The sequence below is a fragment of the Amblyomma americanum genome, unplaced genomic scaffold (genome assembly GCF_052857255.1).
Source record: "Amblyomma americanum isolate KBUSLIRL-KWMA unplaced genomic scaffold, ASM5285725v1 scaffold_12, whole genome shotgun sequence".
Lineage (NCBI taxonomy): Eukaryota > Metazoa > Arthropoda > Arachnida > Ixodida > Ixodidae > Amblyomma > Amblyomma americanum.
The window spans coordinates 2141214-2155004 of NW_027526484.1; the positions used below are offsets into that span (position 1 = coordinate 2141214).

Genomic DNA, 13791 nt, shown 5'->3' on the forward strand with positions numbered 1-13791 from the left:
TGATATGCAATACTTACTCAAAAAAGTGAACTGTCGCTGTTATGCTGCCGCACAGAGGCTCTAACATGGCTTTTTGCAGCTGAAGCCCATGAATTACTTTTTCACTGAAGAGCTGGAACGCAAAGGAGACTCTCATTTTCTCGAAATTGTTAGGGTTCGTATGGCTGGATGTGATGCATGCATAGCCTGCAGGGTAACATTGCTTCCGTCCAGCTCCACAGCTTTTCGAATAGTTCGCATTGTCACCTGCAGGTAAGGCAAATCAGTAATTATTTACTGCCAGTTAGAATGACTGGAACAAAAATTACAGAAAACAGTTAAGCATGCCGCTTTGGCAAATACTTACTTGGCCCTTTGGTGTTTGGAAATCCAAGCTCAACAGCCGGTTTCGAAGGCACTTTATGAGGTGAGGGAAGTCTGACATGAAGAAAAGTTGACGGTGCTCGTCTACAGGATGTGGTGCACTGCATTTAATGTGGTCCAAAGATGCCTTGATGCCCATTAATGTCCACATCCGTCAGTTCCAACTTGCTCCGTTTGATGTTACGAACTCAACCTTCAGCCCTGCTTTTTCTGCCAAAATTATGGCTTCAATCATGATCTTCGTTAAGGTACTGCCGCAAATGTTCCCTCTTGTTGCAAATGCTGCAAGAATTTGGGTCCATTTTCCAACAAACGGTACGAAAACCAGAACCATTCCGTGATCGCATGGTGTGTGTTTGTCCTCAGTCGATGTAAACTTGCCGAGATCCACGAAACCATCTATGTGGCCAGCCGTTGTCACAGAAAGATGCTGAGAGAGCTTCATCTCATCGACAATAATTCCACCGTGGCGTGCATATTCATCCATTGTGGCCGTCTTTTCACTGATGACTTTGAAGATCTTTGGGCAGAAACCAAACCCTGTTCTGTAGGATTTCAAATATTTGCGTAGAGTTGTTTTACTCGGGAGTGACAATATCTTTTCCTTCCTCAGGTGCTCATAAAGCCTGGCACTCTTCATTTTCATTATGAGGCACTCCAGGACCCATTCGTTAGAATACTGCATGCCTTTTGTGCTTTTTCTTGAAGCAGATTTAAACATGTGAAGTGTTGCTTCACGCTGTTTTGGAGGGAGACTTTCTATTCTAGAGGCAAATTCTTTCTCATTGATGTCTTTGTTTTTAGCTGCCATTGCTTTCAGTTGGCCCTTTAATGCAGTGGCACTGGTCTTCAAACGTTTTGTCTTCTGCCTTTGAAGTTTTAGACGCTGAGCAAGAGCTCCTTTCTTGGACACACGGGCTTTTAAGCTCGACTTTCGGGTCAGCAATAACTTTCGATGCGACTTGCACTCTGGGCAGATAAGTCCTGTCGATGAAAAAAAAACGCAACTGTTTAAATGCTGGAATAAAGAATACATACATACGAGACTAGTACATGAAAGTCTCTTAAAATTACTTACCAACGGACGGGAGCACTTTATGCTGAAGACGCAGAGTCCGTTGCTGCATGTTGCTGCCTGAAGTTTCACCGTCAAGTTCGGTAACACCTGCCTATATTCATCATCCGTCATTGCTCCCTTGCAAACACAAGTTGCTTCGGCATCCTGCAGTACAGCTGCAGCGTCGCCAACAGAGGCAACTGTTTTTTCTGTGCACATCACTCCTTGGTAATAAATGTCAGCACAAACTTTGCCTCCGACAGGCTTGAAAACCACAGCTCGCTCATGCGTAATCACAAGCCTTGCTTGCATTTTCAAAGACGTCGCAAAAATTAACCCGAAACGTTCGTCCTCGAAGCGGCACCAGCTCGTCGAAGGAGCGAGTCCACGGAGCGACTGAAACGAGAAAGGCGAGGATTCTGTAGCAGCCAGCTCTCCCGGCTCTTGATGTTCGTTGTCAGCGCTGTTCACGTCCTGACACGGCTTCTTGCTTCGTGGTGGAATTGTTTGACAAGCAGATCTTTTCCTTTCAGTCCTCTGTTTAGGGGTTTTAACAGAGAGGTAGGCTGGACACCCAGGCAGCAGCGTCGGAATGGCACCGGGAGCTAACGACGGCTTGCCTCTGGGTATATGCACTTCAACGCCGTCGATTACGTGAACGTAGTCGCGCAATATGAGGTGGGCTTCAAAATGGTGCTCACACACTGCTGATAGTTCCCTGAGGCTCTTGTCGTCCCTTCGCATGTTCCGCTCCCACTTCCCTCGCAACTCGTCGTCTCTTGGTGCGGCAAACAACGATGCTTTAGGCGCGCCCGGGTAGCCGGTGCGGCAGCCTGGAGCAAAACAGTGAGAATCAGTTCTTCTTGTTGCCATAACTTCGTTAAATTCCCTGACACTGATGCTACATAGTTCCTGCTCACTGCTATCCCTACTTAACAGCAAGATACGAACGCTAAAGTAAAATTAACTGCGTGACAGCGCGCGCGCGAAGCGAGCTAAATCACACACCGCATTGCCATGTGCTGCCAACGTGCGCGCCGGAGGCTAGGAAAAGGCGCAGCAGCGCCCCTGGCGGCCGTCAGTGTCAACTCGCTTCAGCCGATCTGGCCCCAGCAGCCACCGGTCGTGCCACTAGAAAGTATTCTAGTTCACTATACTCGTGGTATAATTTAGCAGCCAGTTTATTCGCGCACATAGAGGAAGGAAAGAACTCTGGAGAGGCAGTTACATCATTTGTGTAGCTGGCTCCTCCTGCTCCCTTCTTGGCCGCTGTATCAGCATGCTTGCGCATGCGCAGCAGGCATTGCAGCAGACAACAACGCTACGCCTAGCATTACTATTGGCTACGCCGTCGGGCAGACTCCCAGTAGTCCTTGCAAAAGCCCGTGATTTCTAGCGCACTTTGGCGTGCAGCTCGGATAACGAGGGCCTCTCCCAAGTTTTCCTTCTTCCATGTTTGCGCATCATGTCGGTTACATCAAAAAATTGCATCATGTCAGTCAGCCCTGAAGAGGGCTGAACAAGTATCTTCTGGGTTGAGAAACAAAAGCTTGAAGCAGGCCCAACAAGGTCAAGCTTTGTTGGAACAAGGAATTTCAGCCTTGCTGATGCACTTCGCGAGCTTGATGAATTAGTAAAAAAATTCCAAGAAGCATTGAGATACAGTTAAACCTAAACGTAATGAACCTCCATATAGTGAATTTCTCGATACTATGAAGTTTCTGAATTCCCCAGCACCTGCATTGAAGCGCATGTATTTCAGACCTCCATGTAACGAAGGTATTGCGGTGGTTGACCTTGGTGCAACGAACTGGCTACGCCATCTCTCTGTTAGCTAGTGCTGCTGAGCCACTCGAAATTTGGCAGAACCACGCAGAAGTTTCATGACGATAAAGCACCGACATAAGACGAACGCCAATTGCAGCCAGCGGCTGCAGTTGACACAACGTGCCATGCTCCAGCGCCATCGGTGCATCTCTGGCACTTTCTCTTTTGGAACGTCATGCTACGTGGCATTACAACAGTTCATGCTCAAAAGCACCGAAAAAATAATAGGTCATAGCAAAAAAAGGAAAAGACACAAGCAGTGCACGACCATCGCTGCCGCGTGGCTGCTCGTGTGATTCCGATGCCGATAGCTCTCAAGCATTGGGAGCGGGGACGGTGGAGAGCACAGGCAACGCAAGGTGAGGAGTTCGTTTCCAGGGGCAACAGCAAGGGGATAACCGAGAGGATAACCGAGAGAGGGAACATGCAGGAAGAAGCATGTGCCTCTGCGGCGAGGCCGCGGTGCCCCTACCCGCCCTCCCCACCCCACGCGGAGCAGCATTGCGTGAGCCGCGGCGGGGGTGCCGGCTGCTGCCGCAGTTAGCGCGATCGCGAAACGTTTCTCCGTGTTTCTTACTTCGAGTAACGCTGTTTTTGTAAACATTTTCAATATGATTTCACCTACATTTATTTCTTATTTTAGTTTCAGTTATGCAGTGTGCTTTCGACTGTTCTCGCAGAAACTGCAAGTAACGAAAAATCCCACTTTTTTTAATTTCTTTATAACCAGGTTTAAATTGAGCCAATGAAAAAAAAGAATGTTTCTAGTGAGCGTGTTCTTCAGACATTTAGTCAAGCATGCTTGGCTGAACTCGCGTGCAAGACAGTGTCAGGATTAATAAAATTTTTTGTCACTTTTTTCAACAGCTGTTTTTTCTTTCTAGCTACACATGGCTGAACTTTATCTCATTAGGAACAAAATCTTTTGGGTGACTCCTTTTATTCCATTTGTGCTGCTCCCGGGTTGCTCCAGGATTACCGTTCTGATACAAAGGTTCTCCAAAATGAATATTTTTCTGCTCCAAAAATTGCTCCAGAACTTGAAATGCAGTTTGCCTTTGATGTCCCTTTAAGCTTGTTTAAGATGTCTGCCGCCCTCCCATACTTGGAGGATTGTGAATGTTGCAGCCTTTATTGGTCTTCTGGTCAAGAACCCAACACCTTTTTCTTTCCTGCACAGAGCGTGGACGTTTGATGGATCTCCAACCTAGTCACTGTTTAATGGCTTTCGTGCATGATGTAATTTGGCACCGTTGCATGCGATTCTGCTTGCAGACCGCAACGGTGACCTAGTGGTCTGAGCATCTGCCTCGCATGCGGGAGGTGTGGGGTTCGATCCCCAGTGCCGCCGGGTAGCCACCGGTGATGCAGTGGGTTCAAGCTTTCCCCTGCCTGGTGCTCGGCTTCTTTAGGGTGCAGTGCTTGGGAAATGGGTGTCTGACCCTACCTTGAGTCGAAGAAAAGTACCCTGTGCCATGGCGCTCTTTGGTCACAGCCGATGAAACACATAACTTCTATAAAACGTCTTCAAACAACTCCAAACATTAGCCGCGTCCAACTCTAGATTGATATGTTTAAAAAACATCTCATAAAATAATGGAGGCTTATCCACAAACGTTTTAAAAACACACTGACAAAAGAGGTTTATTCACAGACATTTTAAAAACATACTGATAATAGAGGTTTATTCACCAATGTTTTGAAAACTTTTCTAAATATACACTTTCCACTCAATGTTTTAAAAATTTCTCTGACGAGAAGTCTACTCGAGAACGTATGCAGGTATGAAACTTCTCAGTGTAAGAGAAATTTGGAAGGTGGCCCCTGCAAAGCAAGCATCCTGCTACTTCCAGTTTTAATGCCAAGCAATTCAGCTTTCTTTATTGGACACTTATATAATAAACTATGGCAGAGACTGACGAAGCGGGTTTTCTTGCCTCATTTGCATGTGTATTTATGCTGCAAAGGGCAGCTGCCTGCCCTTTACAGTTCAAGCTATACTGCAAATATCTGAGTAAACAAAATCTGCAGCTCTAAAAAAAGCATGAGCACTAAACCTAATGAAATAGCCCCGTAAAAGAAAGAAATAATGGGTCCAGTTGGGCATACCATTTGGTTCCAATTGGAACCATTTGGATCCAATTGGTCAGCCAGTTGGACTCATGAATCCAACTGGGTAGTCCATTTGGTTTCCCGAGTTCCAGCTGGGCATTCCAATTGGTTCTGCTTTCCAACTGGATTACCCAACTGGTTTTTGAGTTTCCAATTGATTTTGGCACTTCCAGTTGGGTTGCCCAACTGTAACCATTTTAAATCAATTGGGGCTTCCAGTTGGAACCAAGAAAACCAATTGGAAGTTGATGTCCCAACTGGAAGCTCCAGTTGGTTCCAACTGGACAATCCAATTGGAAAGTCTGTGCGTAAGTGACTGATGTTCTTCATTCTGTGTATATGTTTAGCTGGCTATAAAACAGAATGCTAGGCTAATTGTGTTCTTGTAAAAGAGATATTAATAGCTTAATCTCTTGAATTATTTTCATCACTTTCACCATCACTGTGGGCATTCTTAAATTAGATAACTTCGCTTAATGTTCACTCGCCACTGGCTCCAGCTTGACGGTCTCATCGGTGGTGTATATTAGTGACTGAAAAAGTGTGCTCTGTGGATATATGTCAAGAACTTGTGTTGGTACACAGCGTTTGACTCTCTGTGTGTAATGCATACTTGCTAGTCTCTCTTGGTTTTCCTAACGGCATGTATTTATAATTTCAGGTCCCTTGTAGAAATGTTGGCAGCAGTCTCACAGAAGTCATAGAATAAAGGCCAATTGGTTCCAATATAATTCTATATTTTTTTTTTTTGCTGACCAGTTCAAACCATTTGAGTCAAATAGGTATGGCAATTGCGTTCAATTGGTGGTCCATTCGGCCTGGTTGGGTGAACCAATTATTTCTAACTGGAAGCACCATTTGGACTCAATTGGTGGAGCCCAATGGGTGGCGAAAACACAATTGGTTTTCGATCCATTGGTTTCAACTGGACCCCCCCCCCCCCCCTTTTTTTTTTACTGGGATCCCACTGGTTGATTCTAGAGGGCTCTAAATATGTAGCATACTGATATTGAGTCTACAGGCTTCATGAAAGCAGCCATTTTCAAAAAATAAAAATGCCTAAATATGTTAAATTCTGAGCGAGTTCTTACGAAGAAGTTTTCTAGATCTTTTCTGGCGGAGCATCAGCAGGTATATAGCACCCCTTTTTGCCTCATTGTCTAGAGAACATCTGAAAATAAATTTGTACTAGACATTACCGTATACTTTAGTAGACATTTGTTACATGTTGCGTAGCACTTCTTGTGTTTCGTGGGAGATGCCCTTGTGCCAGAAAAATCCATCATCATCATCATCATCATAATAATTCTGCTTGCATCAACAGCAAAATTTTATTTGCCGCTAGTTTATAACATTTTTACTTTATTCATTTACTTCAGCATTTGGTGGTGTCGAAACTAACTTGACCTCTGTTTTCTCCAGCATTCACATGACGAAATGCACAATGGACGGCCATTGGAGGTGGCGCCGCCGACAAAGAGACGGCACTCGGTTCACCAAATGAGTGAGGGTGGCCCCTTTAATGGATTGGAAGAAGAGGAAGAAGTTTGCAGAAAACGCAGCAGGCCAGAAATAGTCTCTCTAACGTCCCCACTCACTCCTCCACACAGCGTGCCAGAGAGGCTTAGCAGGGAAGCATCGCCCATCCCGGCCCCACTGCTGAGCAAGCACAGCCGCTTGCCTAGACCGGTAGAGGTTCAGGAAACATCGCCCATCCCGGCCCCACGGCTTAGCAAGGACAGCCGCTTGCCTAGACCGGTGGAGGTACAGGAAGCATCGCCCACCCCGGCCTCACAGCTGACCGACAACAGCTGCTTGCCTAGACCGGTAGAGGTACAGGAAGCATCGCCCACCCTGGCCCCACAACTAACTGAGAACAGCTGCTTGCCTAGACCGGTAGAGGTACAGGAAGCATCGCCCACCCCGGCCTCACAGCTGAATGACAACAGCTGCTTGCCTAGACCGGTAGAGGTACAGGAAGCATCGCCCACCCTGGTCCCACGGCTCATTGAGAAGAGCTGCTTGCCTAGACCGGTAGAGGTACAGGAAGGGAAGCGTGAAGAAGCATTTGCATACATGCAATTCCTGCAAAGTCCTGCACATGCTCAGCTGGGGGAGTTGGCGTTGTCCGAAATCTCTCTTTCCAAGGAAGTGAGGGCTTTTCTGGACCAGCTCAGGACGTTGGCCTCACTCTCCGAGCAGTCCGACTCTGTGGCGGTGCTCGTGTCGAATACTGAGCACAACACGTTCTTGTGCGCCGTCCTCACCCTGCTGAGCAGGTGCAAGACAAACCTCATCGTGAAGTTCTGCCAGGGGAAGTGCAAGGCCCCCTTGTTCACCAAGATGGAAAATCTGCTGCTCATCGCTATGGCGCATGCCGCACCGGATCGGCAGGCGGCACTCCTGTTCGTGCTGATAGCCCGCTTTTGTAGCATCTGGCAGCCAAAAAGTCTGCTGCCACAGGCCGCATACGTGCGGTTCATGTTTGCGCTGTGCCGCAGCCTGGGTGAGCGTGCAGTGGCCCGTGACATGATCTGGGAGCTCATGCGCTCTGACCGGGCTTCGTTCCTGGTGGCCTCAGCAGTGGGTGCCTGGCCTGGTCTGTTTGATGCCCTGTCACCAGGTAAGGAACTGGATTCGTCATCTGCAGTAGTAAGCTGAACTGGCACTGCTCGAAGCACTATTTCCACTTATGCCTTGAAACTCGGCAGTGGTAGTTGCCTGAAATGGATGGAACTATAGGCAGGCACATTGTGTTTTACTGGAAGAGTGTGCATACTCACAGTTAGGACGCACTTGCAGAAAAATTGTTTTGGCTGCCAAGCCTTTTAGAGTGAGCCAATTGGGAGGAGTCAGGCCCTGAGTGCATGTCCACATATCTTAAATGTTTTGTGGTGTTCTTCCGTGCAGGTAGGAACCAAGGCAGTGGCAGTGAAACACGCTGAAGGAATATTTTTATTCCATTAACAAAGTACAAATGAGTGTCAGCACAGCTTGGCTGCTGTCAGCGATAAGCTAGCATGAACTGAAACAATTGCACTCGGCGCTGCGGTATATAAACTGTTATCATGGAGGCGTGTCAAAGTAGTGCACATGTCAATATTAGTCGGCACACAACCAGTACTACAGTTTTCTTTTACAGTGAATATTTTTATTACTGTAAACAGTACACTGCAGTATAGGTATAAAAATATGTTTGCTGTAATTATGTTCATAAACTCCTAAAAACTTGTATGTTGCTAGAAGTGCTGGCGCAGTGTTACCGTATTTACACGATTGTATTTACACGATTGTGAGTCGACCCTTTTTTTGAAATTTAAAATTCTGAAGTGGGGGCGTCGACTTACAATCGAAACGAAACCTTGCACTGCCAATAAAAAGAAAAACAATCTATCAGGGACGCTACTGCGATGTTAGAAGTTTTTGTTTGCTCTATGGCTCCAAGCGTAGCATTCAGGTATTCCGCGTGCTTTTTGGCCAGGATTTTTTATTTTTTATTTTTACTGCGCACTGCACCGTTACCCACCGCGATGGTTCAGTGCTACTGAACAGGATACCCGGGTTAGAACCTGACCGCGGCGGCAGCGTTTTGATGGAAGCGAAACGCAAAGGCGCCTGTGTGCTGTGCGATGTCAGTACAGCAGGTTAAAGATCCCCAGGTGGTCGAAATTAGCGGCGCTTCTGGGGAATGCCGATGTGTGCTGGAAGAGCCGATGCTTTTGACTCGACTGCAGGCAGCTTGCTTTGCCATGAGCTCTCCAGGTTCGAAAAGCATTCGGCGCTCATTTACTGCAGCGTTCAAGAGGGAGGCCATCATTTACGCCGAAGAAACCAACAACTGTGCGGCGGGCCGCAAGTTCGACGTTTCTGAACGGTTGGTGCGGGAGTGGCGGAAGCAGCGAGACAAAATTTTCTATTGCGACTCCAAGCGAAGAGGTTTCCGTGGGCCGAAGTCGGGACACTTTCTGGAGCTGGAGGTCAAGCTTGCAGCGTATGTCACCGAAATACGTGATCGGTTCCTTCCAGTGACATGCGAAATGTTCACGCAACAAGGCCGGGTCTTTGCTGCGGAAGCTGGAATACTCCGAACAGACTTCAAACCCAGCAGGGCTTGGGCTTCGAAATTTATGAAGAGGGCTGGCTTCTCTCTTCGTCGGCGTACTAGTGTATGCCAGAAGCTGCCTGCTGCTTGCAAGGAGAAAGTTCTCGCCTTCCATAGGCACTACCTCAAGCTCCGCGACTCGCGGCAATACCTGCTCGGCCAAATCGGCAATGCGGACCAAACTCCCGTCTACTTCGACATGACGAGCAACACAACAGTGAGCGTGAGGGGAGCTCGCGAGGTTAAGCTTCTCATGACAGGAAACGAGAAACTTCGGTTCACTGTTATGCTATCATGCTTGGCAGATGGCACAAAGCTCCGACCGTACATCCTCTTCAGAAGAAAAACTATGCCAAAGGAAATGTTCCCGAATGGTGTGATTGTGCGAGTGAACGAAAAAGGCTTTATGACGGACGACTTAGTTATTGATTGGTACCGTCGGGTGTGGCTTTTGAGGCCAGGGGCATCCCTCAAAAATCGCAATCCGAACCTCCTCGTGCTGGACTCATTTCGCGACCACCTTACCGTGAAAGTGAAGGCAGAGCTCCGAAAAGAAGATACAGATATGCTGGTGATTCCTGGCGGTCTGACGGGGCAGCTGCAGCCGCTAGACGTTGGCATTAACAAGCCATTCAAGGACTTGCTCCGGCGTGAGTACGAGTGGCTGGCGGCAGAAGGGCGGGAACATACGCCAACGGGGAGCGTGAAGAGAGCCTCCCTGGCGGCTGTGTGCGGGTGGGTGATTTCCGCTTGGGCGGCCATTCCACGCAATGTCGCGGTGCGGTCGTGGTCTGGATATATCGCCAGAATTTCGCTGGGCCATCTCTGCCAGCTGATTTTATTTCATGGAGGAGCTTTCTGTTAACTGCCAGCATCTTCTGTTGTACCAAAGCGACCATATGCTTTTTCGCTTCAATGTATGCCTCCCACAGCCTATTTATTATTTCAGGTGTGCCCCACAGTGTGGCATGTCGAAGCTCTCTACAAGTGACTTTACGTTGCTTTAGGGCATTGGACACCTCTTTGTCCCACCATGCTTTAGGTCTATGTCTTCTGGATTGGCCGGCTAGCTTTTACTGCAGTTATTGCCTTTTTTACCCAGAGAGACACTTCAGCCAGTGGCTAAAGCTGACACGGTGACCCTGCGAGAACCAACCACAGGGGAGGAGTACGTGGAAGCAGCCTTCCTGGGCTGCATTGAAACACATATGGCCCACCAGTTCCAATCCCTGATAGGCCAGGATAGTGCAGCACTACCACCCGCAAGCCCACCTGTCAAATCGGGATGTGACACAGTCACAGAGGGGGAGCTGAAGCGAGCACTGCGACACGTGGCGCGAAGCTCGGCAGTAGGGCTGGATGGCATACCACCATTACTAATAAAAAAGATGGAGAAAAGAACACGGGAACAGCTCAGGGAAGCCTTGAACTATGTAATGACCACAGACACTGCTCGGTGCTCAAGGATACAGCTGGTACTAAAGAGAGGAGGAGACAAGGCCCTCTTGAAAAGCTATAGACCCATTGCAATAACATCTGCTTTGTATCGCTTGTTTTGCCACATTCTGCGAGCTCGCATACAGAGATGAGCGGAAAATGCTCAAATTCTGGGCGAACTGCAAAATGGCTTTCGACCCAATCGCCGACTGGAAGACAACCTTTTCGTTGTGACATCTTCAATTGAGATCGCCGCCAAAGAGAAGTGAGAGCTGGTACTGGGCTTTCTGGATATAGCCCAGGCATACGACTCAGTGAAGCACGATCGACTGTGGGAGGTCCTGGAGGCACAGGCTATCCCAGAACCGCTACTACACTTGGTGAAGGCTTTATACACTGAAACCCAGGCTGTGATCCACTGGGGGGCCTCAACCACCAGGCCAATCAGCGTGTCTAGGGGATTGCGTCAGGGCTGCCCTATGTCGCCAATCCTGTTCATGTTGTTTATCTCGGGGATGGAGCAGCGCCTTGTGGAGAGCGGAGTTGGGTTCAGCCTCACCTACATGAGGGATGGCGCCACTCGTACTCGCAGGCTACCAGCCCTCCTGTATGCAGACGATATAGTACTGCTTGCGGACAACACGGGAGATCTCCAGAGCCTCCTAGACATATGCTCATCTGAGGGCGATGGCCTCGGGCTCCGTTTCAACGCCACGAAGTCTGCAGCAGTCAGATTCCTGCCAGAGGCGTCCGAGGACAGTGGACAAGAGACCCCACCTCTGCATCTTCAGAACGTACTGCTTGCGGACAACACGGGAGATCTCCAGAGCCTCCTAGACATATGCTCATCTGAGGGCGATGGCCTCGGGCTCCGTTTCAACGCCATGAAGTCTGCAGCAGTCAGATTCCTGCCAGAGTCGTCCGAGGACAGTGGACAAGAGACCCCACATCTTCAGAACAACAGTGTCCTTTGGTTGCCGTCTTACAGATACCTGGGAATAGAAATCTCGGCGGGCTGCATCTATGTAGAGGATTTCGAGAAGCAACTCCAGACGAAGGCCATCAGACGACGGGCTTTCCTGAGCTCACGTGCCTTATGGGCTTTCGACCGTTTTGAAGTCACCTGATCGCTATGGAAGGCAGTGGCGGTGCCAGGCCTTACCTTCAGCAACGCAGTCATCTGTTTATCCTCCGTGACTCGCCAAGGTTTGGAGATGCGGCAGAGAGAGGTGGGACGAATGGCCATGGGAGCTCACGGCAGTGGGCCGAACGAGGCGGGTCAGGGTGATCTGGGGTGGTCCTCTTTTGAGGCACGGGAAGCCGTAGCCAAACTGAGCTATGAGCGTCGTCTTAGCAAAATGCAGGATGGCTGCTGGGCGCAGGAAGTGTTCAAGTATGTCCACCTGAGGTGTGTCAACACCAAGTGGGCCCGTCGTACGACCAGGAGTCTGGCGGATAAATACGGAGTGGTACCCCCCCCACTTCAAGTTTCCAACCCAACGGACGGCAAAAGATTCGAGAACAAGTGCGATGCGAGGAGCAGCGTCGTTGGCAGCAGACGGCCCGCGAGAAGCCAGCCCTGGCCGTTTACCAACAAGGGAAATCGAAGGTCAAAAAAGAGCCCCTGTATGACAACACTAGGGGCAGTGGACTGTTGTGCGAAGCTAGGAGCGGTGTGCTTCGCACCCGATGTCTTCGAGCAAAGTACACGGAGGGTATGAGCACGATGTGTGAACCTTGCGGAGGCGCTGATAAAACCGTCGAGCACATCGTGTTGGAATGTGCAGGCCTACACCCGTCGGTTTCGAATGCACAGGACAATTCCTCAGTAGGCCCCATGCCGCTTGACGCGATCAGCGGATCCAAGAGCCTCGGGGCACTAGCAATAGCACTCGATTTTCACCGACCCGACGAGCCACCGCAATGGAAGCTGGTTGAGCGAACCAAGCGATGTTTGGAACATTGGTGGCGCACACGACACGGTCACGCTCCTTGAAGGCTCAGGGGACCAAAACGTGCCATGAGCGTATGTTAGGTGTTTTTATTCTTTAATTTTTATTTTTAATTACCTTCTTGGCTTGATCCGGTTTTTAGTACCGTTGATCTCCCGATACAAAGGGATAGCCAGCATCATCATCATCATCATTTAGGAAGTGCGGGCTTTCCATGGAGGACGATGTGCTGTGGGATCGCAGCGGCGACGACGACGACAGCAGTACCACTGAAGATGACTCAAGTGAGGATGAATAGCCCGTCTATGCAATAAATTTTCGTTTTTGAAGCGCTCCACCGGTGTTATTTTTTTTGGACATGCGATTGGGGGGGTCGACTTACATTCGCGTCAACTTTTGTTTTTCGGACATGTGATTTGGGGGGGTCGACTTACATTCGAGTCGACTTACATTCGTGTAAATACGGTACTCTTGTGTTGAAAGGGAGCGGGAGTGATCAGTTCTCTTAGGATAACTGTCACCCTGTGGCAGTGATGTCAGCAACGTATGATCATAGCAGCGCGCTGTTCAATTCCTTGAGGCGAACAGGTAATCTTCGCGTGTGAGCATGGTTCACTAAGCGGATTTTCACAGTAATGTGATTTGTGGAAAATATGCATGGCCATTCAGTGGTATCACATAACTGGCTGCAGGCAAGCATTGTTTGCTTGTTTTGCTAATTAAAGGAACTGAACAAATAAAACTTGTCCTATATATCAGCAGGGTGCCATGTTCTAATCACAAAGAGACCACTGTCACTGTAAAGGAAGCTTATATATGCTGTAGAAAAGTCCAAAGAAACATAATACCAGTGTCACCACCACCAGCTGATTTCACAAGTAAAATGCTTGCACGTTAGCACTGATTTTTGGGTGCGGATACCAGAGGCAACACTACTCCGC

General features: G+C 48.7%; 1 protein-coding gene across 2 annotated transcripts in view; it reads left to right on the plus strand.

Moving 5' to 3' along the window:
- Positions 1–13791, plus strand: part of LOC144111864 (uncharacterized) — a 61759-nt gene that overhangs the window by 31940 nt on the left and 16028 nt on the right. For both annotated transcript variants that reach the window (XM_077644890.1, XM_077644889.1), the window contains exon 9: positions 6782–7982. In XM_077644890.1, coding sequence (XP_077501016.1) covers positions 6782–7982 — 1201 coding nt within the window. The remainder of the gene's footprint in view (positions 1–6781; positions 7983–13791) is intronic.